The following is a 25236-nucleotide window of genomic DNA, read 5'->3' as shown; positions in this document are numbered from 1 at the left end:
ATTGTATATTCGGTAGTCATTCACTTCTTTCATTCATAGTGTTCATAGTTACCCTAACCCTAACTGTGTTTTGTGTTTAGTTTGTGCTTTGTCTTACAATTGTCTTGTGTTTTCTATGTCCAGAGTATTTCTTCATAGTGTTTGCATCACTGCTTGCTAGATGTCTATGCACACTTCTTCTCTTTGATGCTCTTCTAGACTATTTGGAGGATGCAGAATTTAACTTCTGTTGATTCTACTATTTGCAATGGATACAGTTTGTTTATGAGATTTTTGCATGAGTCCTTTGACTGTCTTGTAAAAACTGAATGGAGGGACTGCAATATAATCTGTGCTATTTTTGAGTCTGTTATAGACATCTGCACTGGCCATATTAAACTGGTCATCTCTAGAGGGGTTGAGCTGAGTGGATTAGATGGGCTCATGGATGGACCGGTTGATGAAACTGGTTGGACTTGTCCAATGGCCCATTTAATGAAAACTCTTCTCATCTTCAACATCGTTTGTTGTTGTCATCCTCTCCTTGTCTTCCTTAGTGGGAATCCACATGCATTACTTCCAGGCAATATTGAGACTATGGTTTGGGACTTGAGGTTTCAAGGCTATGCAGTTTGAGAGTGCTAGTCAGAGTAGCAGACTTTCCTGGACAGGGCAGCAGGTGTATTGGGCACAGAATATGGTTGTGTGCATGATTGCATACAAGCTGGTTGTGCAGCGAGGATATGCTGTTGAGCAGTCTTCTCTCCTAAAAACATTGGCTGTTTGGTGTGTCCTGAGGTCTGTCCTATAAAGTAAAAGCCATTTTTGTCTTACATTTGGTGTAACATCTCTTGCCTTTTCCCCTTTGTGAAGTTTGTGTTTGATTAGGTCCATGGAAGCACATACATGGTCATATTTGGAAATTGTTGGGTTAGTCACTTCATGTATCCTATATCTTGCATCTCTATGGAAGAGGTTGCACCTGACTTTGCTGGGAGGCAAAACTGGCTTATTCTAGACATGTTTGTTTGTAATCTTTCTATCTATTTTTCTCTTTCAGTTTTCTTTGATATTTTAATTCACTTTGCTCACATTATGAAGAACATAGTTTTTTAATCATACTCGTATGATTGTTGATGCAAATGTATGAAATCTGGAGTATGATATTCTATTTCAAACTTGACCACTTTTGGGGGATGGAAATGACTAAAAAAAGCATCAAAACTTAACAATTTTATAAATTAGGTGTTGCATGCCTATAGACAGCATTGTATGTTAGCCACCTGCTGTCGGTGCTTTAATTGTGCCTTGACTCAAATGACTAGAAATCAAAGTCTGAATTTTATTTTGCAAATCAATGTTGTGTCTTGATCATTGAACGCCTTATTGGGAGTAACTATTTCATAGGATCTAAAGCTATTGATATACTGAAATTCTTATTTTTTATTCAGCTTATTATCTGAGTTACTCTAGTTACATTTTTATTGGTTTTTAAAACTGAAAACTAGGGCAACGTATGATTCAGCTCCAGGACCTGAATCGTACTCTAATCATACTTTCATACCTGTGTGCGTGTGATGTATCATTGCCATATGGGAAAACTGTGATGGAGAATGAAGTTGGTGGTTAGGCTCTGTGATACCAATTTAGATCTGTATAACTCTTCTTCATCTGTTTCACATTGAGAAGGCTTAACTGGGCTTACTGTTGAAGTGGAAGTAACAGAAACTACTCAAATAGAAAAGTGTGTTACATGCCAACAGATTGAGTATATCTGGGAGTTGAAGTATAACTTCAAAAAATGTATGATGTAGATCTGTTCTGCTTTTTTTCTTTGTGCAGCTCCATCAGCAGTCCGAAGATAGGCATGTGCTGCGATATGTGTACTATTTTCTTGCTCGAATTCTATCAGATAGTGGTGTTCAAGGTGTGGCTCCAGGCGGAGGGATATCAACGCCAAATTGGGATGCGCTTGCTGATCTGAATGCAACTGGAGGAGTGACAAGAGCTGATGTTCTTCCGCGAATAATTGACCAACTAGTAAAAGAGGCAGCAAATGTTGATGAGGAAGGTATGAAATTCTGCTATTTTGAGGAGGTTCGTTATGAAGAAAAAGGATCCAACCATCTGACATGGTATTTCTGGTATAGCTCATGCAAGACGAATATCTGCACTCAAGGCACTTACCTATGCTCCCACAAGCAATGATGATCTCTTGAACAAGCTCTATGAGATTGTTTTTGGCATTTTAGATAAGGTTTGATTTGTAAGTGCTTTCAATGTCATGTTGTGTTTTGTCACCTTAAGCAAGACTGCATGCGTTCCTCATAACAAGTTGTACTGCTTGTTTGGTTGATTTTGCTGCAGGTTGCTGATGCAGGTAAAGTAAAGCGAAAGAAGGGAATGTTTGGAAGGCAAACCATAGACAAAGAGGCAAGCACTGGTCTTTCCTTTCCATATTGGCAAAGGGGCACCTTGTCTGGTTTTGGGGCTTTCCAATATGGTTACAATAAAGTTATCATATCATTATTGTGAGATAAAGAGAGCAGGCTGTATCACTTTGACACTTGCTCTGAAACTCATGTGCTGTGTGCTGAGTATGATACATTGCCTTCTGGTGTCACACTTGTTATGAAACACATGTTCTGGTACTCGAAAGAAGAAAATGAAATTATGGAATGCTTGGACAGCAAGTATTACAATAGAGAGATGTCTGACAAGCTTCTGAGAACGATCATATTTTTGTTGAGATCTGAAGGTATTGACCTAGGTGGGACAGGAATTTAGGTGTTCTTGTCGAGTGAACATTGTGCCTGGGACTTATGGTTGAACACTGAGATGTTTGTCCCTATTGGATCTTACAAGCTCTCATGTTAGCTTTTGGTATGCTTGCAAAGTTGTTAAAGTCAAGAAGTACCTTTCCTGTCCTTACACTACTACAACAGGTACAATGAATCATGCCAGTGCAGTTTTTTGTTTGCAGTTTTAAGAGAATAAAAAGTGGGGTACCTCCGTTTCAAATATCTGCCCAAATGTGTGAAATGTTAAAAATTGTTCTTCTTGTTCCTGTTACGTGGTGCTCCCAGGCTACCTGTTATAATGGTCCATGGATAACCTTTTTTTGTGGGTTGGGGTGGAGATAGAACCATTTGGTCCATTACTGCCAAAATGTCTTTGTTCCTTTGAAGAGTAAGGGCCAACTGCCATGAAGAAAAATTCTTCCTGTGCTCTGTCATCCTCGCAGAGTTCCCTTGGAGCTTTTTTCTAATTGCCTCTTATGGACTGGATGGATGTGGAGTCTTTGCTGCTGAATTGCTTATTTTGCATATTGCTGTCTACAGATGCCAAGCTACAATGCTATCAATAATCTTCCGTTTCTCACTAACATGTTAGATATAATGTTTGGTGGACAACTGGAGTAGTGTCATGGTCTGTCTTGTGACTTTGATAGAATGAGTTTCCTCAAACATGCAATGCATGAGTTGTGCTCCATGCTACTATTTCTCAAGTTCCTATAATTTTTCCATGTAGCCTTAATAAAACTAAGTTGGTGTCCTTTTGCCAGACCAACTGAACAGAGTGTGGCGATCTCAGATGTAGTATCTTCGAGTCTGTGTGGTGACTCCATGCTACTATTTCCCAAGTTCCTATAATTTGTCTATTTGGCCTCGAGAAAACTAACTTGATGTCTTTTGGCCAGACCTCTTGAGCTGAGTGTGGCAATCTCAGATGTAGTATCTTCAGGTCTGTGTGGTGACAGATTTGGAACAATCCACGTGAGACGATCTCATGCTAGCCATTGCCTACAATTCATCCATTGTGGGGCAAGTGCTGGATGAAGAGGGTCAGCTTTGGGCCTGAAAGCTGTGATCCTGTGGAAAGCAGGGAAGTTTGCCAACCTGTGCAAGACTTTGCTGCTGTTAGAGGGCCATGTCTCATCACTATCTGACATGTTCTTGTGTTTTTCATTCCCAAATTCGATTTATCAATGCGTCTCCCATGTACATAATTTGAGTGGAACATTGAAGACATAGTGGTTAGTGTTCCATAAACACTGACCACTAGGCTAGTCAATGTACCTCTAAATTCTAAATTCTAACATTCTGCCACTGCATCATCATAGAAGTCATCACTTGGAGCATCTTGATTATGCCAATTGTTGGGCTATGACCTGCAATTTTGGGTGGAGAAACTGACAAGAAAAATTTGCGATGGTTTCAGATGATGTGTTGTACAAGACCTCTGGATCCTCTTGTGTAGGATATCCAATATCACCATACATCATCATCAAGATTAAGTGAATTTGTCATCAGATTAAAATTCGTACCTCAGTTAGTGGATTAGCATTGAGATGGATTGGGCAGACCGTACGATTGAAGTACGACAATGGAGCAGGAAGAAGTGAACACGACTGATAGAGAGGAATGGTCACAACGCGACAATTTGCATTATAGAATGTGAAGCTCACAGTACAAAGTACAACCCTTAGACTTTAGGGTTGTGAAAGTGACTTAAACTGCTTTCACACATAGATGTGTGTGTTGTGCGATAAGTGACCAAAATGTGTAACGTAAATATAGAGATGAAAATAAAAGTGATTTGGGGGGGGGACCTCTGCCCCAGTGTCCTATGTGTGGATCACTTATACTCTTGTGTGAGCGTAGGCATGAGTAAAACCCAACAAACCACCCTGGAGTGATAGGTGATCAATTGGACATTTTGTTTATTTAATGAAGCTCCAGGTGTATCATCAAAAGAAATGGGCAGCAGCCCTTTAAACACATCTTTTACAGCTTGATATGTGTCATAATCAGTAAGAGATAATTTTGATTTTTCATAAAAAATAATATTTCTATTGATAAAACTTTCTTGGAAACAGGATCATACAATGTATACCCTTTGCTTTCACTACTGTACCCCACAAATATGCATTTTACAACCTTATTGTCCAAGTTTTTTCTCAATGCTTTGGGAATAGGAGTATATGTAAGACACCCAAAGGTATGAAAGTGACCCGAAGGTTTACAGTTGTTCCAAGCCTCAAAATGTGTAATATTTTTCAATGCTTTAGTAAGGCACCTATTCAAAATGTGACAACCACACATAACTGCTTCCATCCAAAAACATGTGGCAATTTCTTAGCTTTTAGCATAGATCCGGCCATCTCCATGAGTGACCGATTCTTCCTTTCTGCAACCCCATTTTGTTGTGGAGTATATGCAATAGTAAATTGATGTGCAATACCTTTTTGCTTTAGAAAGGAAGTTAGCAATGAAGACATATATTCCTCCCATCGGTTGGAACGGAGAGTCTTAATCTTACAACTAGATGGATTTTCCACAAGTGCAATAAAGGCCAGAAATACATCATTTTCTTCCTACTTTTTAATCAATGAAAAAACCCAACAAAAACGTGTAAAGCCATCAACAAAGGTAATGAAGTAAAAATATGCATCCAATGACTTTATCTACATGGGTCCACATATATCTGAATGCACAATTTGCAACTTGGCCTTAGCTTTGAAAGCAACATCACAAGGGAAAGAAAATTGATATATTTTTCCAAAATGGATCCATCACAAATGTACTTAGGAGGTCTCTTCAAGAGAGGTAAGTCTTCCAACATTTGAGTATATTGCATAAGTATTATACTGTCATAATTCACATGCCCCATACAAGCATGCCATAACTCTGCTTGTGATATAGCAAGAATAAGAGTAGATGTCAAATCAACTGACTAGTTAACAGAGTGAGCATCTAACTCATAAAGTCCATGACATAATGTGCCAGTGAGCACCAAATACAATAATTTCTTATCCCTGACCATGCATTTGTCATAATCAAAAGTGACATGCATTCCACATTTTGCTAAAGAAGATATAGACAACAATTTCTTCTTTATCCCTGGCACATATAAAGCATCGTGCAAATGGAGAGTAGAGACATGAATGGCTTTCAAAACAATCTCTTCAATGCCTCTAACAGGATAAGATGCATTGTTGGCACATTGTACTGATTTGCCAGCAGGAGCTGCAACAACAGAAGTAAATAAATCTCTGTGGGATGTATACTATGTGCTTAGAAGTACCACTATAAAAAAACCAAGTACTGGCATCCTTGGTAGAGCTGAATGCTCTATCTCCCAAGAAGAGAAGAATCATAAGTGCAAGTATAAAAACAATAGTCATGGTTAGTGACAAAAGACGCGGATTGTGTGGCAATAGAAGTAGAAGGTGCATTTGAAATTGACATCCCAGACTCCTTTTTCTCGCTGACAATGCGTTTCTTGCATTCTGTGATATAATGACTTGAATTTTTATGATAATGGCACTTGCTCTTCTTAGCTTGTGTGTCCCTCTGCTTCTTATTGTTCTGTAAAGTTGCAAAATTTCTAGAACTCTATGTAGCATCCTTGGGCTGATTGTCCTTACCTCTTTGCTTTGCTTCAAAAGCTTGTTCGGAAGCTACTATATCGGCAACACTATTCTTCTTTGTTTGCTCTTCTTTCAACAATAAGCTAACCAACTAAAGAAAAGTAAGTGGTTGTGGAGAAACCTGCATTGTAAGATTCAATGCATCGTGGAAGGCCAAATAAGACGGTGGCAAAGAGTTCAAAGTAGTTGAAATCATTTGAGCATCAGAATAATATTCATCTACGTTAATTAACTGCTAGTTTAAGTCTTGAATTTTATTGAGGTAATCTTGCATAGCATCCCCTTCTTCCATCTTCACATTTTCAAGCTCCTTCTTTAAAAAAGAAATGTTTGCCTCATTCTTACCAGCAAACATGTGCTCAAGTGTAAGGCATGCTACTTTTGAAGTAATAGCAGAACGAATATGCAGGATTATCGACCGCTGAATTGCCAATGAAATAAGTGACAATGCTTGGGCATCCCTAGTGTCCCAAGCTCTTTGAGCAGTCATTCTTTGGGGTGGTGGCTGTGCGGCAACTTCTTGCCTTTGTCCATGTCCTACTGCTTGTTGAGAGGTTGTTGCTGCACCCTCTTGCCTTTGTCTATGACCTCTTGCTTGTGGAGGGGTTTTAGGAGCCAAATCACCAGGATGTACTTTTTCTCCACTGACATAATCCCAAAGACCTTTTTTTCATCATAAAGGATTATAGAGAATAGTTGTTGCCATCCAATCTATCCTCTTTCGAAACATAAGCAGCAAATGCCAAGCTGTAATCCACCAAATTTAGTCAAAAGAACCACCAAATTGTGTCACACTTGATCAATACTGCCTCAATATGCTGAAGTTTTTCAGATTTCAGTAAACAATATGCTGTCCAAGGCAATAAGAGTGCTCAGCAGCACAAAAAACACAAAAGCCCCAAAAATTTGACTGTCCTATGTGTGTAGTTTTAGTCAATTTTAGACTAAAAATACAATACATGTGCCACCCAAATATCTACAAATTTCTTCAATTTGTGCACTGAAGCACTTGCTGGAGCAAAAATTGACCGATTCTTGCAAAAGCCCTTTGCTTTGGCTCTGAATTTTGATTGAAATAATAAAATATACCTGTAGCAGCTGTGTAGATCTGAAAATATGTTGATATGGCAACTCGAGAGCAAGCAGAACCAGTTCTGAGCTGCGTGGCTGCTGAGGTGGCAGGTTGGAACAGATCTGGAGCAGTTCTAGACTGTGCAGGTGCTGACGTGGCAATTCTGGACTGTGCCTGCAAAATTAGGGTTTTTGGGACTGCGCCTGCGCTGATGTGGCAGTTCTGGACTGCCCCTGTGAATCAGGGTTTCTGACTGTTCTGAACAGCCACGATAGGTTGCAGAGGTTGAGGAGAACAGAGAAGGCGCATTAGAAACACACGTCGCCATAGGCAAGAGCAGCACGTGGCTGAGCTGAGAGTGAAGAGAGGAGAGAGAGCTGGCTGAACAGCTCTGATACCAAGTGTGAGATCGAAGTACAGCAATGGAGCAGAAAGAAGTGAACACGTTTGATAGAGAGAGGGAGTGGTCACAGCATGACAGGTTGCATTATAGAATGTGAAGTGCAAAGTACTACATACAACCCTTAGACTTTAGGGTTTTGAAAGTGACTGAAAGTGCATTCACACACAGATGTGTGTATTGTGCGGTAAGTGACCAAAATGTGTAACATAAATACACAGACGAAAATTAAAGCAACTGGGGAAAAACCCTCTCTTATGGAGAGTGAAAGGTGACCTAGTGTCCTATGTGCGGATCATTGACACTCCTGTGTGAGCGTAGACGTGAGTAAAAGCCAACACAGACAAGGTTTATAGTGTAGGTGCTTGATTATTTGCATCCTCTCACAATGGAGATCATTGTAGATGCATAGGACTTTTGATTTTAATTTTCTTTAATCCCTTAAAATTTCATTGGCTTGATGTATTAGCAAGGGCTATGTATGTACATAGTGATTTGCTGTGAACACATTCTGTGTAAATAGAACAATTTGTGCAGTTTATTTACCAGTGCATTTCAAAACTTGACCTTACTGTGCATGGGTATAGGGTGAATGCTCTGAATGAAATGCAAAGTTCAGCTCAGTGTTTAAATTCACAGTATTTTGATAAGCTGCAGTGCTTTCATCTGGATGGAAAAATTATTTCTTTGCCACGTAAATTTGAGGTTTGCATTGAAATGATAATGGAGGGTTCATCCTGTTGCAGTCTGCAATTCGTAGCAACCTTCAGTATGCTGCTTTGAGTACGTTGAGAAGGCTTCCTTTGGATCCAGGAAATCCAGCCTTTCTGCACCGAGCAGTCCAAGGGTATATTTTTTGTTTATTGATTTTCCTGCTGTATTTTCTTCATAAATGTTTCTGGAGATGAAATCAGAAATTTGCACATACAACCATTACCAAATGCTTGAAACTGAAAGATAAAAGCTACTCTTCTATATCCAGTTCTATATCATTCAAACAGAAAAGACACACTTGGCAAATCATGCACAAACTCATTGCCTAATCAAGTAACAAGTGCTATCATTGGCGTTGACCTCATACTGCGAAAACCCCCAATTGAGGGATGTAGAGAATCCTGACTCTACCCATCTAGATGATAGGCATGCACCTATAATCCTATAAAACACGAGTGCTTGGCACTTGTTAATTAATATTGCACACACTGTTTGATGCTTGGTTAGACATGCTCTGGCTAGTCTCTAAATTGATCAGTTGTTCTCCATTGCTACAGTATAGCGTGTGCAGATCCAGTTGGGGTTAGACATGCTCTGGCTATTGTCTCTGAATTGGCTAGCCGTGACCCTTACGCTGTTGCCATGGCAGTAGGTAAGTGATCCAATTATGAATGGTCTTTTTTGAGAATGCTATATCCTTATGCTGCCCTGTTTTTATCTTCAGTACCCAATTGTGCTAATCATTTTTCCCTCCTTTTACTTTTGTCCTGTTTCTCCAGCAAAGATAGCACTGAGTGGAGGTAAGGAAAAGGTTGACAATTACTTCCTGCTGTGCTGCAAGAATTGGTTTGTTTTGTATTTTTCAGAACTGATTGCATTTGCTGATTCTTATTACGGGGAGTGGTTACCAAACAGGTACACTGCAAGAGGTGTTACAGCTGCATGATGTCCTGGCTCGCGTATATCTTGCAAGGCTTTGCTTTGTCCTGTCACGGGCACGTGTTTTGGATGGTAAGTGCAATTTGCTGTTGCATTTTTGGTGTTGTCTACCATGGAAATTATTCTTAAGTATGTATCTTTTTCTTTTGGTTAGACACAATTGCTTGATATCTATGTGTTCATTGCAAGACTTGTTCACTAGACCATTAACTTACTTGTAATGCATGCATTGTTGAGTGCAGAGAGACCTGATTTAAAGGCACAATATCAAACCATTTTGTACCAACTCCTGCTGGATCCTAGTGAAAGGGTTTGCTTTGAAGCTATAATGTGCATTCTAGGGAAGTTCGATAACAGTGAAAGGTACGGGTTTGCATGCAGCAGTCGTGCCACCATGTGTAGGCTCTATAAACGTGGACATATGCTTAGTTTTCTTCTTTAGCTGAAGTTACTTGTTCTGTTTAGGCTTGAAGAGCGTGCAGGTGGCTGGGCTATGCTGACTACTGCAATTTTGAAGTTTCCTGATGCTCCTTTACCACCAACAAATGTTTCCCAGCAGGCAAAAGATGGCAGTGTGGTTCCGCCAAAAGCACCCAAAGAGAGACCAGCACCAAGGCCACGACGTCCTCAAGCTTTGATCAAGCTTGTAATGCGAAGGTGAGTCTTGCCTATATAGGTGGTTAGATAGATCAAGCTACGTTGTCCAAGTAGACCTGGTTTTTTCCCAAAGATTCACCATGACCATTAGATGAACATCAGAAATGCTAGTCTTAAGCTGTGTCGTGCTTAATCTTGCGACTCCAGGTTTCAGTAATGACACTGAAATATATTATACATTTACAAACCAAAGGCATGCCGAAACAAATACATTGACATGTGACATCAAAAGTGACCCATGTAACATGTGCAACAACAAAGAAAGACACAATGTCTAGCAGAGAGCGAAGGAGCTCCCATGAACAGATTCTGGACAATAGAGGAGTGGGGAAAGGAGTGTGTTGCATAATTCATCTAGTTCATGATGGCAACAGTGTTACTCTCAGTGGGTGGCGTGAACTAGAGGATGTATAGTCTGTTACAATAGTAAGGCTGGTTATGTGGCACATGAGCAGGGAAGCACATGTGATTGTCTTTAGTGGTGGTGTTTGCACCTGATAACTTGTGTTACATTATGTCATCTGGACATCACATTGGAGATGATTAGGTGTAGCATTTCCCCCCTTAAATAGTCAAGTTCTGTGTATCCTGTGATTACTGTTCAGTTGAGTTTTCTGAACCAACAGCATCACACTGGAAATATGGATAATGTATTTGTTTGTTAACAAATTGGGCACAGAAGTATCCCATTACAATAGGACATCCCCATTCTGAGTGTGCTATATTATTGCTTTTAGTTTGATCAGTGACAAATCTTTTCCCCCTTTTTAGGGAATTCGACTATTTTTGCAATGATAACTGCATGGGATCCTTTCCTTCCCATTTTATGTATCTCAGCTGAAGTAAAGCATATTGCTACATGCACAAGATTATATCCCAATTGAGTTAGCCTCAGATACACAAATCCGAATTTCTCATCCCTTTTATAACTGTTGTATTTGCCTCATCTTTGGTGAAGAGGCTCTGATATGAAAGATGAAGAACCCTAGAGAAAAGAAAGAATGACCCCAAAAATTATTATTAATAACTGAGTGTGCAGGGGAAATGTAAAGGGCAGCAGCTCACATGCTGATATGGGAGGGTAAGTTCTAGGAAAAGTACAATGAATGGAACAAAAGTGTGATGTCTTCTAGTTGCATGAATATCACAGCCGCTTGGGACAGATTGGTATCATTTAACAATCATGATATCAGGTATTTTCCATGGTCCCATGAAAATACAGAGAGAGAAGACAGAAGAAACACAGTTCTGATCTGATAATAAAGTTGAATACAACGGCCCCAGCATGTGTGGCTGAAACTACATCAGTGAGGATGCTGGACTATCAAGCATGGGAGAGACGATTTGACCAAGGAGAGAGGAGAGAAGATGACAATGACTGGAGTGAGAAGATAATCATAACAGCAGGATGAGAGACAGAACTGGTCAAAATAAAGAGCAAGAAGGGGAAGAGGCTATGAATAGCTAAACCAAACATACTTTTAACAAACCTGTTGTACATTAATTGTTACGAAGACACATTGGCTCAATGATTCCAGATTGATTTGATGCTCATGTACATTGAAAGACCATTTGTATTATTTAAGTGTTTCAAAATATGATTAAATGTTCATCTTTCTATTTAAGGGTGGCTGCAAGAACACCCTATACTTATACTTGGGTCGTCATTGACAAGATGGCCAAGAGAAATTAAAAGTTTAGTCGGGCGGTCATATTGACCAGAAAGCTTAGATGACTAAGACTTTTACACTCAGATAGTCACATTTTCTAGAAGCCCATATAATGAGTGGTTTTAGAAAGTCAAATCAGATACTCGTGATTGAAAAAACAAACCATGAACTGATGAATCTATATAATGGAGCTCTTTAAAATCTAAATTTGGTGACTTCTAAAATTTAGGAGGTTACTGTTTTTGAAAGTTGCTTAAATGGAAATTTTGTTTGCGTCAAAGACTCCAAATTTCGCAAGAACAATTTTGTCTTTAGCAGCTATCTCAAATTCTTAATCATTCGAGAGATTTTTAGAGTAGAAGATTTGGAAGCTTTTTTCTTTAGAAAAATGACATGTGGCATCTAGAAGAGGATACATGTCATTTTGAAGAGACAAATGTCTGTATACTTATCATTTTCAACAAACATTTGTCATTTGTAGCCTTTACTTTTCACTTTTGAGCATCCAAGCCTCACACCTATATATAGAAGGTCTCTCTTTTTATTTGGAATAAGCTCTCATGCTGAAATTTCAGCCACATGCTTTGTACTCTTCTATCTCTCTTTTATCCAAGAAGCACTTTCTACTTAGTTTGATCTAATCCAAGCACTAGAGAAAAAAATCAGCTTACTGCTCGGAGTTTATAGAAATTAGAGTTTTAAAACCCTCATTTTCAGAATTGCAGCAAATGACCCTTTTGTATCTAGTTTATGCACTTGGTGCCTATGGTTTGTTTCAATAAATTCTTGTAAAAGAGAAGGGGCCGGTTCTCCTCTCAACACAGTGTTGACTCCTGTTTCTCTTTCTCTCTCTCTTTCTCTTTTAATTTTCATAGTGATAATTAATCGAGTTGATTAAGTTCAAAGTATTATTATTCTCACGTTTTTCCCCGCGCTTACATACTACTAATTGGTTGCCTTAAGTATAGTCAAAGTTGGTAGACCTGTTTGTAAAGTAGTTATCTAGGCCTGCAGATATCCACCTTGCGCAAGAATTGCCCGCCATCATGAATGCAATGAGAAAGGAAAAATGTTGTTACTAGGTTTGAATCTCGTGCCTAAGATAAACTTTGTGAGGCTAAAATCCAAGGACTTAAGAGCATCTGTGGTAGAAAACTTGGCAAGAAGGCATCGATACTCAATCAACTTGACTTGCAAGTCATCTTGATCAATGATTTTAAAATTCGGAAGCTTATGGTCCAGATTTATGTGATCGCCTTGAGTTGCATAGCGGTGAGTCAAATGTGCCTAATGCTTGGACTCTAAATCAAAATGCTCTTGAGAATGAAACTCAGGTAATAAGCCCTATATCAATTGGACAATAGCGCACACATTCTTAGCCTTCCATGAACGGAGTATTGAAACCAGTCTTTCTTGTTGGAAAGGGCGGTAATTCCCTGATTAAGCACTTAACTACAATAATTAGCAAATGAATATAACTAGAAATGCACAAATTACCTTAATAATCTTAGTCATTGGACACCTTGTTGGCCCCAAAAATAGCACCCTTTTTGGTATTTCTTTAACTTGATTGCTAATGGAATGAGTACAAGCTAAGGTTCACAATCTCCTTTGCTGTTCCAAAATAGCCTATTTACTGTAGCAACAATGAGCAATCAATTCGGACCAATTGTACTTGGATTTTTCATCCAGGACTTGTACAAATGGAACTACCAATTGGCCAAATGCTATTGCAAATTACAATGAATGAGATTCACAATCTCCTTTGCTATTCCCAAAAGCCTTTTTGCTATAGCAACAATGAGCAATCAATTTGGACCAATTGCCCCTTGATTTTTCACCCATGGCAATCTCCTTTGTTGTTCCAAAAAGCCTCTTTGCTGTAGCAACAATGAGCAATCAATTCAGACCAATTGCCCCTTGATTTTTCACCTAGGACTTGTACAAATGGAACCACCAACTAGCCAAATGCTACCGTAAATTACAATGAGTGAGATTCACAATCTCCTTTGCTGTTCCAAAAAGCCTCTTTGCTATAGCAACAATGAGCAATCAATTCGGACCGATTGCCCCTTGATTTTTCACCTAGGACTTGTACAAATGGAACTACCAAGTGGCCAAATGCTACCTCATATTACAATGAATGGGTTGGTATCTGAATTCCCTGATAATTACACAAATTTTAGGTGTTGAATTCAGTGTCAATGCCTTCCCCAATTAGCAGGGGTCCTGAGGTGGTTGTTAAACCCTAATTTTTGCAGAAATTTAGGGTTTATAGCAGAGACCTCTCTGCTATCTACTAAATTTGGTTGAGATCTGCTCAAAATGACTAAGAAACGTTGAGATCTCCTGAGAATAGGTTGGAAAAGGTGAGAGAAAACCAAGATTTAGGGTTTTCTCGCGACGAAAATTAGATTTCTATGTCATCTTGATTTTCTCTCACCTTCTCCAACCCATTCTCAGGAGATCTCAACGTTTTTCAATCATTTTGAGCAGATCTCAACCAAATTTAGTGGATAGCAGAGAGATCTCTGTTGTAAACCTAGATAGTAGAGAGATCTTTGCTGTAAAATGCAGGGTTTACAGCAGAGATCTCTCTGCTATCCACTAAATTTAGTTGAGATCTGCTCAAAATGATTGAGAAACGCTGAGATCTCTTGGGAATGGGTTGGAGAAGGTGAGAGAAAACCAAGATGACATAGAAATCTAATTTTCGTCGTGAGAAAACCCTAAATTCTGCCTGCTGCCTATTGCAGCCTGCATCACCTAATGCCAGGCATCTCCAAAATGCTGTCATCTAATCAACAATGGCCTTGCCAGCTCTTGGAAGGTGACTCCATGTTGTCCCTTGCTTGTTGAGGCCCTCGGATGGCTGTCTTTTGCAGCAAATTGTTGTTCTCTGATCAGAAAATGGACTAGCAGCTATCTTTCTCCATCTCCCAAGTTGTAAACTAACTGAATGGCTGAGATTGAGCCTCCAAAAACGTTTTCTCAGTTTGCATGGGCATTTTGGCCAAGTGGCAATCTTCTAAACCCACTATTCAGTCATTTAATTATTTTTCAGAATTAAATAACCTTGGAAATTGATTCAGTCATTTTGATAATTAAATTGGCTAGGCCATTTTCAACTTGGAGTAGTCCCCAACCTCTGTTTACCCTTAGATTGACATTAATTAAATATGCCCATCCATAATTAGATTGGCTAGGCCATTTCCAACTTGGAGTGGTCCCCAACTTTTGTTTACCCTTAGATTGACATTAATTAATTAATTAATGTTGGTCCCTAGTGCCACCACTGACACTTTTTGGCCAAGCCATTGCCCTAGGGTCCAATTTGATACCAATTGACCAACAGAACCCAATTGGCATAACTTATCACAACTTTTGCCTTTGACACCAACTGCATCCTCGGGGTCCTTGGCCTGTTACTATGGAATGTCTACCATGTGCATTGCATGTGCTTAAACATCCTTGCACATTTGATTAACAACTTAATCAAATGTTATCAGCAAGATTAAAGCATCTCAAAATTTCACGTTCTTGTGATAGACCTCTCCCTAGAAATCACTGCAATTGTTGTCAATTGCAATGCATTGTGCCAAAGGAAAAGCATATTGCATTGGAATTTGCATAAGGCAACATAGTTACAACATTGCGCACTGTTGTCCAACCATGCTACATGCCCCAAACCAGTAGAAAATTTCTAGTCAGCGTATACATAACATAAAACTAAAAATTAGTCTAGAAGTGTTGCTAGGAACTCATTGGATGCATCCATTACTCATGTTTCTCAATTGTTCTGACTATTAACTAGAGAAAACCATTGATTTAGCATTAAATGTGGCCTTAATTGTGTATGGCATTTGCTAGCATGTTGCTGTCCATGGAACCAGTTGTAAACCATTGAAAATTGAGCATAATCTGATCACTTGTTGATCTGAGAACTAATCACAAATTACTGCAAATGTGACCCCAAATTGATTGCAAAAGCTGACTAGCAATCAATGCAAAAACTGATGTGAAATTGATCGTAAAAGTGACCATAAACAGTTCTGAAACTGATAAAAAACTAAGTTGAAATTGATTAGAGATTGTCTCAAAATTGAGGCAAAATTCATGCCAAACTGATCATAAGCAGTTGTAAATGTACAGTTCCAGTGCTTGGGCGAAACTCATACTCATCCGCATACATCTCACAGTGACCAGTGTACTAAGTAGTGACCTCATGGCAAGCATAATGTTAGCATAGTACCTTGGATGCATGCTAATTACATCCGAGATCCACTACATGCGAGAGTTGTCCACAACTGGCGGAGTGGAAGTGTTATCTTTCCCTTGAGCATTAGGCAATACTCTAGATCCTTGCTCTGCTGAACTTGACTAAGCTCGAACTAAAGTTGGCTCTTGCTGAAAGACATCTAGGTAAAGCTGCAACAATTGAGGATGGACTATCAAGTCATCCTCTTCCATTCATTTGGCATTTGTTGGTGAATAATTTTGAAATTTCGCCAAGTATCTCGTAGAAACTTTATCTTTGATCTTTCTTTTCTTATGTGTCAAAACGTGCCTAGGTATCAAAATCTCATCTAGCTCCTTAACCTCAAGTTGAATTTTAGCAGACTTATCCTCTGGCACATCACCATGAAAAGGCCTCAACAAAATGACATGAAAGGCATTGTGTATCCGCGAATGTGGAAGTAGTTTCAGCCGATATGCCACATCATTGATATTCTCCAACACTTGGAAGGATTCATAGTATCTCATACTCAACTTTCGGTACGGTCTTTCTCTTCCTTTTATCTTTTTTAGCCTTGCCTTTTCAAAACGTAGCAATAGATAATCGCCCTTTGCAAACTGCAAAGCACGTCTGTGACGATGAGCTATTCTCTTTTACTTTTCTTGTGATCTTTGAAGTGCTTACTTTATCTTTGCACAGGCTGCATCCAAGTTTTCCACATAATGGTTAGTCTCAAAGATCTTATTCTTAGTTTGCAAGATAGGTGGTACCTTCTTGCTACCCTCAATCACCTCAAATGGAGCTTTGGTAATGGAACTATGCATTGTGTTGTTGTAAGTAAACTCATCCAAGGGCAAATACTACTCCCATTGTGTCTTGTGGTTTGAAACACAACACCTCACAAGATCTAACACTCTGGAATTGGCTTCCTCAGACTGACCATTTGTTTGCTTATGAAAGGATGATGAGAATTTCAGTGTGGTACCCATATTCTCAAATAACCCCTTCCAAAATAAACTAGTTATTCAAGGGTCTCGATCACTAACGATCAACTCTGGTATACCATGATACATAAAGATGTACTACAAAAACAATTGTGCCATATGATTAGCCTTTATTTTCTTGCTCATTGGATTGAAAAGGGTTATTGAAGCATGGTTGCACTATCAACTCATATTTCTTCTTTGCTAGATTGACCACTATTAATATGCAGACATACAGTTTCTTTGCTGTTTTAAGCGAAGGTCTTTTGCTAGAATGCGAGTATACTAAAAAATACATGGGCCATGAATGGGTATGATCAGCATATTGTGTTGCATCTTATGAACTTCATGGGGCTTATCCAAGACTAGGGAATGTCCTTGTTAATGCTTGTGTATCCCTTCTACATTTTAGAAGGACTTATTATTCAAGCAGCATATTCTATGAACATAATGTCAGAAGTGGTGCAGCAATGGAAAGAAAGAACACAATACACATGAGAACTTAGATGTATGCTTGGAAAATAGAATCCATATACCAATACATGAGATAGTATAGAAGCAATGTGAGTCATCGGCTGTGGAGGCATTGGCACATGCTCCCTCTCCCCAAGAATTGTCAGGTGATAAATGAATGACGAGGAGGGAGCCTGAGAATATATTGGCCAAATAAATGCCAGAAATATGACTGGTTGGCCAACATTAAATGTTGCATTGCTGGCCAACTGGCTGCAAATAATGCCAAAACACAATAAAAGCTGGCAAATAAAATGCCTAAAATATATTTGTGCTGAGCTTGCTGTATCATAAGTATAGACTCAACCATGAACTGACTAATCTGCTAACACCCTCTCTCAGATCATGGGTGATCGGATACAATACAATATACAATGATAATGTCGCATCATAGTACATATAACATTGTCCATCATAGTAGAACCATGGATACCCAAGTAGTGGGTGCGCAAGCCACCACCAAGGTGCCTTGGAGAGAACCTGATGTCGATGTCGATTGTACCAACTCTTGAAGATAGAGAAGCTCATAGTAGTTCTCAATGTCTGTCAACAATGCCTCTAATGTAGCATACGTGACCATTCTATCACCAATGCTGCAGCGCATAAATGACCATGAATTTCCCTTCTTTGGCTAGACTGCCAAAGTGTCCCCTCATGTGAGCTCCACATGAAAGCCACCCGCTCTCTGTCAAGTAACCAGCCCATCATGAACTTGGATATTAATCCCAGCTTCAGGATTTGTACGTTCCAGACTTCGGTCGATGCGTTAGGGATGTTCCTCTCTAGATCATGTGCATCTGTATAGAAATATAGATGAGGCACAGTTGCCCCATCTCCCCACCCTCTCACACTTCCTCTTTGGCACTGGAGAGTCGCGAGGGATGACTGCATCACCACCACTAGAAAGAAGCGGAGGAAGGGGCCACCAAGCCTTTCCCACGATCCGAAGAAGAGGATCCCTTCCGAGCCTTGGACTTCACCTTGGCTAGAGGATTTGAGTTGAAATCTGAGCATATGATGACTCGTTGGAGGAGTCCACATCCCGCTTCGTCTTTTGCTCATTTTTCTTCTTGGAAGCCGCTAATTCTGTGCACTCCTTCCGTAAATGACCTTTCTTGCCACAGTGGTAACATTGGGCCTTCGACTTCTTTATCTTCGAACCCCTCTCTGAAGTTGCAAAAGCCTCATGGGAATCTCCATGTAGCGTATCATTAGTGGATGTGCATGGAGGAGCCATCTGTAGAGGATTGAGAAGAGAAGTAGAGAAAATAAGGTATTTGGAGAGGGAACATAGCCAAAACACGAGCATAGTCTGCAAAAAACAAGAGTTCACATACAGTATAAGCCAAAATCTGATCAGAATAAGACAAAAACTGTTATAGAAAGTCAAGAAATCTGTCAAAAACTGCCAAAAACGGCTTGATAATGCAAGTGCCCAGCCAGGAGGAGATGTTGAGGCACCAAAATGCAGGCTGAAATAGATGCACAGGCTGTACAGATATTGACATTAGCAAAAAACGCAAGCAAAATAGGTCGCTTGGTTGGAGCAGCAACCGCCTGATCAGCAAGGGTGAAAACAGTCTTGAAATCAGTAACAAAACACAGCAGGAACACAAATCCTGAAATCTGATACCATGTCAGAAGTGGTGCAGCAATGGAAGCATAAACATAAGCTGTAATAAACTGCTGAAATACAAGACAAAAGAGAAGTTGTTGAAGATTGAAAAGAGGACTGAAGTGAAGTGACAGTATTGAGCTATGAAGAGACACTGTAGTGGCTCTGATGCCCTTTCATACCTCCCATACCTCTTGGGAGGTGCATCCACGACCTAAGAAGGATTATTGAGAGTGATTATTGAGTATTATAGTAAGGAGATGATGTAGTATTGATTGAGAGAGAAAGAGAGAGTCATAGATAGCTAATTCTATCAAAACAATGTATCTATACATGAGAGATTGAGAGAGAAAACTATGAAGAAAGAATACAATACATATGAGAACTCAAATGTATGCTCGGGAAATGGAATCCATATATCAAGACATGAGATAGTATAGAAGCAATGCGAGGCACTTGCTGTAGAGGCATTGGCACATGCTCCCTCTCCCCAAGAACTATCAGGTGATAAATGAATGAGGAGGAGGGAGTGAGAATATATTGGCCAAATAAATGCCAAAAATATGACTGGTTGGCCATCATTAAATGTTGCAATGTTGGCCGACTGGCTGCAAATAATGCCAAAACACAATAAAAGCTGACAAATAAAATGCCTAAAATATCTCTGTGTCCAACCTGCTGTACCACATGTATAGACTCAACCATGAACTAACTAATTTGCTAACACATAACAAGTGCTCTTCTAGAGCGAGGAGATTACTCGCAACTTACAAGAGGAGAAGTTAAAACAGAGACTTAACTAGAACTTGGTTGTCAGCTAACTCGATTGCAATGCTCTGGCAAGGTCTATCTAGAATAGGCAAGGGCTGCAATAAACTTAGCATCTTTTGCCTATCATGCTTTACCTTTTGACAGGCGATGCATGTCCTGACAAAGTGTTCTACATCATGCCTCAAAGCTGGCCAAGAAAAGAAATGCTCCATTGCCTTGATCGTGGCATCAATATCTCTATGTCCTGTATATGGAGGAGCATGACTTTTAGTGATAACTTTGGGTCTTAACTACTTTGTGATACACAATTGTCCATGCATAATCAGAAATCCATCTCTTATCACAAAGTGCTCATGCCTTTGGAAATTGCAAAGCTGATCATAAACATCAGCAAAGTCTGAATTAGTAACATATCACTCTTTCATAGTATCCAACTTAGTGTGATAAACTATGTTGACTCTTGAAATTTGTGGCTTATATGACAGTGCATCAGCCACAACATTCTTTTTACTTTCAATATGTACAATCTGAAAATGAAACATAGAAAGAAAATCTACCCATCTCATATGCTTCTCTGACAACTTTATTTGTGCCAGAAAAAGTACCTCAAAGTATGATGGTTTGTCTGTACTATAAAATCAGTCCCCAACAAATAATGTTTCTATGTAGATAGTGTATGAATTAGAACCAAGAGCTCTTTCTTATATACTTGCAAATTTTTTTTTTTTGCATCGTGGAGAATTCAACTCTCATAAGCCACAACTCGGCCATCCTCCATAAGAACGGCCCCAATGTTGTTACCACGTGCATTACACTGAACTAAGAATGGCTTTCTTAGATCGGGCAACACAAATGCAGGAGATCTGAAGTCATCTTTTTATTCAACTTTTCAAATGCTGAAATTTCCATTGCTGTCCATCTAAATGATACATTCTTCTTTTGCAAAGCATGCAATGGAGATGCAATTTCAGCAAATCCATGTATATGCTTCTTGTAGTAAAAACATAAACCTGAGAAGTTGCGGATCTCATGCGTATTTCTCAAAGGTGGCCATGATCATATTGCCTCAAGCTTTGTAGGGTCCATGCGAATACCATCAGTAGATACAATGTCCCAAAAAGTGGATGTTATGCAAAAAGAATTCACTTATCTTGTCATTGATAACCAACCTATACTCATGCAGTTCATTGAATACAATGTCCAAGTGTCTTCTATGCTTTGCCTCATTCTTTGAATAGACAATCATGTCATCAAAGAAAGTGGCCACAAATCATCTTTATGGCTTGAAGATGTTATCCATCATCCGATTAAAAGTGGGAGGAGGATTCGTATGGTCAAAAGGCACAACAAGAAACTCATATAATCCAAAAGTTGTCTTGAAAGCTATCTTAGGCACTTCTTCCGATCTAATGCGTGTCTGATGATACCCACTTTTCAAATCTACACGGCTGAATATGGCTGCCCATAAATGCATATAGGCCATGAACCATCCTTTTTTTGCACCAAAAACACTAGAGAAGAAAAAAGGAGATGAGTTGGGCTAAGTCAGACCTTTTCCTAATAGCTCATTCACCTTACTCATAATCCCCTCTCATTGGGCTGTACCGACTTTGTAGGGTGGTTTATTAGGTAGGCTACTTCCAAGGATAAGATCTATGCCATGATCTTCTGACCTCTCAGGTGGTAGTTGCCCTGGAAGCGAGTGAGAGAAGCAATCAACATACATTTTTAGAAATGACGTGTGATCCTTCTCTAAGTTAGACATGTTCTCAACATTCTCACTATCATCTTTATCCTTAGTAAAAGCCAAGTATGCTAGTCTCTATTGTCACCTCGTCCAACGCCTGCTCGTCACACCCTCCCCCCCTGCCTATACTTCTGCTCCGCCTGTGCCCGCCTTGCCCCCCCCCACGCCTGTCCCGCCCGCCCCAACCCCGTTTTCTTCCCCCCTCGGCTGCCGCTCCCCGTGTGCCCCCTCACCAATCCCCCGCCTGTCTTTCCCCTTTCCCCCCCCCCTCCCCTCCCCCCAAGTTGCTTCCTCCCCCTGCAGCAACTCCCCTCCTCCGGTAGCATAGCAGCGTGATAGGTAAGTTCTCAACAGGGACGCGTAATGGAAACCTTTTGTCAGACGCCGACGCACTCGGCGAGTGTCGCCCATTCAAACACCTTGCACGTCGTCCTTTCTGAGGAACAACTCTTAGCTGTTCGGGCCACAAAGTTGGAGCTTAAAGAAACAACGATATTTGGCTAGGTAGTTGGACACTCCCCAATGAGGGCCCAACTGTGAGATAGGCTCCACTCCACGCTGCGCATTGGCACAACACAGATTGTGGAAGCAGTACTCATGGACCGAGGTATCTTCATGGTTCGACTCACCTCTGCAAACGCAACTCGTGAGTTAGTGGAGAGCTCGCCCTATGCCTCCACGAAGGGGGTTATCTACATGGTTTCTTGGTATAGTGGCTTCACAGTGGAGACATTTGTGCTCCACAACAATTTTCTCAGGCACGGAGTCACCTTACTTTTCCCTGGATTGGCGGTAGAGTACCGCCGGTTAGTGGAGGACTTTGGATGCCTCTTTGGCGCAGTTCTTCTTGCCTCCTTCGTGGATGCAGTGACAGTTGCAGGAGTTCCAAAGGTACGAGTGGCCGTGAAGGACACAAAGAGTATACCAAAGTTCGTGGAGATTGAGGTAGGAGGTCACTCCTTTAGGCAGCAAGTCATTGTGACTGGGCAACTAGGGTAGTACTTGCGCTGCCACGACTTTGGGCATTAGGCAGCAGATTGTATGCGTTTTGGAGCCAAGGTGGTTCTTCCGACAGGCCCAAAGGTGGACGCTGATGGCTTTACACGGGTTAGAGACAACAGAGAGGGAGACGGTAGGGGGGGCCACAGCCAGCTCCTCAGACCCAGCCTCGGTAGCAGGGAGTAGGAGGGTGGGTGATGCCTCCTCGGTAGAGCACTCTGCACACCCCCCCCTCTGCCCTCCCCACTCGGAAGGACCGCAGTCCCCCACATCCACCACTTGCACCACAAACTACCTCACCTGAGATCCCACAGTTTCCCCCTCCTCCCCACCTCCCATGCTCTCCCTAGCCCATACTCCCCGCCTTCCAGGACCACCAGTCCCTCGCCACGTACCTCCGACCATCCCACTATTCCCCGACCCTCTTTCCCCCCACCACCTCCCCTGTCGAGTACCCTCCCTGATCCGCACCTGGTTTAGGTAATCTCTCCTAGACCCACCCCCCCATCTCCCACAGGAGGTGATGAGCCACACACACCTACATCCTCCTCGTGCTAGCAATCTTCCCCCTCCCACACAGCCAGCAGCTCATCCACCCTTGCCGCTCGTCACACTTTCTCGAGACAAGCACAGCTCTTGCCGCAGGAGTGAGTTTTTCCGTAGTGGCCCATGGTCCTACCTGAGAGTTGCGGATCGCGGAGAGTTTCCACTACCTCTAGAGGTGGGGATCTTCGTGGTTCGTAAGTCAAGGAGAGGCAAGGTCCATCTACTAGCACCACCAAATAGACCAAACTACACTTTTTTCCTTCAGTCCTCTCACTCAGAGGAGTGGACGACGACATAGATAGAGGAGGACCTAAAGAGTCAGGTGGCGGACCACACCTCCCAATGGATGGGAGAGGAAGGACTAGCACTGTTTGCACAACAATGGCCTAGTTGCATGATGGACATTAACTGGTGGGTTGGTGCCATAGCAGCTAAGAAACACGTTTCTTTGAATTTGAAACTTACGAAATGTTTCTTAAAGTACGAAACGTTTCTGAGAGTAAAAAACGTGGGCGTTTTTATTTTATTTTTTTGGTGAGGTGGAACCCAAAACATGGTTTTTTTGACAAAAACTATTGGGTAATGTTAAACATGATGATGATGATGTGTAATGACTTGTGAGGGTTCAAGATTTTGAACGAGAGACTGATTTTTTTGTGATTTTGTTTAGTTATTGGACTTTATCAATCTAGTATCTATTCTTGTCTTGAGATTTGAATATTATACGACTTTAGTATCATTTATGAGTTATTTATAATATATTACTATTCATTCTTGATTTTGACATTTTGTCAGTTTGTTTTGAAATGAGAATCATGATGTTGCAACTTTACTCGGTCCATATTATGGATAGGTTATTTACATGTTAATTTCAATTTTCTTTGTATGATATATATGAATCATAATGTTTGAGTTCTAAAGCATAGTATAGCTTGTCCAAAGACTAACTTTGACATAAGTGACAAGTCAATAATGGATCATGATATGTAACGTATAATGTATTATTCTCAATTGACTCTATTATCACTCAAGCTCAATTAGCCATTCTTTGTTTAAGAGAGAGTTCCATAGAGGTTTAGAACCTGTTTCCCTAGTCAAAACTATTAAAAGTCCCTATATAAAAAAACTTGCGTTTCTTATTTTATCCCCTCTTGAAAGAAACTTACGAAACATATTTCTGACGTTTCGTTTCTAAACGTTTTTGACGTTTCTAGCTGCTATGGTTGGTGCCGAGGTCCCACACTTGAGCATTATCTTTTGAGCCCCTCCACAGTGGAGAGCTCCGCAGGATGTGATCGAGTGGCCCCTGGCACAGGCGGCCCATTTCTACTAGTGTACAGAGTCACGACTCACAACATGGCTGATAGATGCATTGATAGTACCACCTGGAGCATCTATCACCCCTATGGTTTGACCGAGGGCCACCATGGGGGACTGGAGTTCGCCGTCCAGACCGGCGGCAAAGCGTACTTGTATGCCCCATAGTTTTTCCTCCTCATCAGCAGCCTCCACACTGAATAGATGCCTGTTCAGTCAGTCACAGGTTTCCTCATGAGCTTACACCTTGCATCCTGGAATGTGAATAGTCTCTACTACAGTGGGGCATGTGGTTCTAGGAAGTTGATTGTTCGATAGGAGCTGCAGCCTGCCCTTGCCGGACGGATCGATATCTTACTCCTACGGGAGCATAAGCTCACTTCTACCCAAGCCCAATGGGTTGGGAAGGTACTCTCGGGCAGCTCACACACTTACTGGGAGCATGCCATAGGTGCCCACGGCAAGAGTGGAGGCGTATGCATCTCTATTGGCCCGAGTCTCATCGCTTGTATATAAGACTACGGGACGATAGTGGCAGGGAGGGTTCTTTGGATCAGATTGGACATTGGGGACTCGTGCCTTGGAGTCCTCAATGTCTATGCCCCTTCGAAGGTTAGGGCACATAGCAGGTTCTGGGTGGAGAT

At 40.8% G+C, this 25236-nt stretch overlaps 1 protein-coding gene across 2 annotated transcripts in view; it reads left to right on the top strand.

Moving 5' to 3' along the window:
• The window catches only part of LOC148025007 (SH3 domain-containing protein), a 106273-nt gene that overhangs the window by 66555 nt on the left and 14482 nt on the right, over positions 1–25236 (top strand). For both annotated transcript variants that reach the window (XM_087694706.1, XM_087694705.1), the window contains exons 4-12: positions 1822–2050; positions 2130–2236; positions 2347–2412; positions 8631–8731; positions 9156–9250; positions 9378–9398; positions 9514–9609; positions 9780–9900; positions 10003–10194. In XM_087694706.1, coding sequence (XP_087550832.1) covers positions 1822–2050; positions 2130–2236; positions 2347–2412; positions 8631–8731; positions 9156–9250; positions 9378–9398; positions 9514–9609; positions 9780–9900; positions 10003–10194 — 1028 coding nt within the window. The remainder of the gene's footprint in view (positions 1–1821; positions 2051–2129; positions 2237–2346; positions 2413–8630; positions 8732–9155; positions 9251–9377; positions 9399–9513; positions 9610–9779; positions 9901–10002; positions 10195–25236) is intronic.

Source organism: Lygodium microphyllum, chromosome 15 (genome assembly GCF_053477565.2).
Source record: "Lygodium microphyllum isolate KBCC chromosome 15, Lygodium_microphyllum_v1.1.10, whole genome shotgun sequence".
In the NCBI taxonomy this organism is placed as follows: domain Eukaryota; kingdom Viridiplantae; phylum Streptophyta; class Polypodiopsida; order Schizaeales; family Lygodiaceae; genus Lygodium; species Lygodium microphyllum.
Note: the sequence above shows the minus strand (reverse complement) of the source record. Positions and strands in the feature narration are given on the sequence as shown.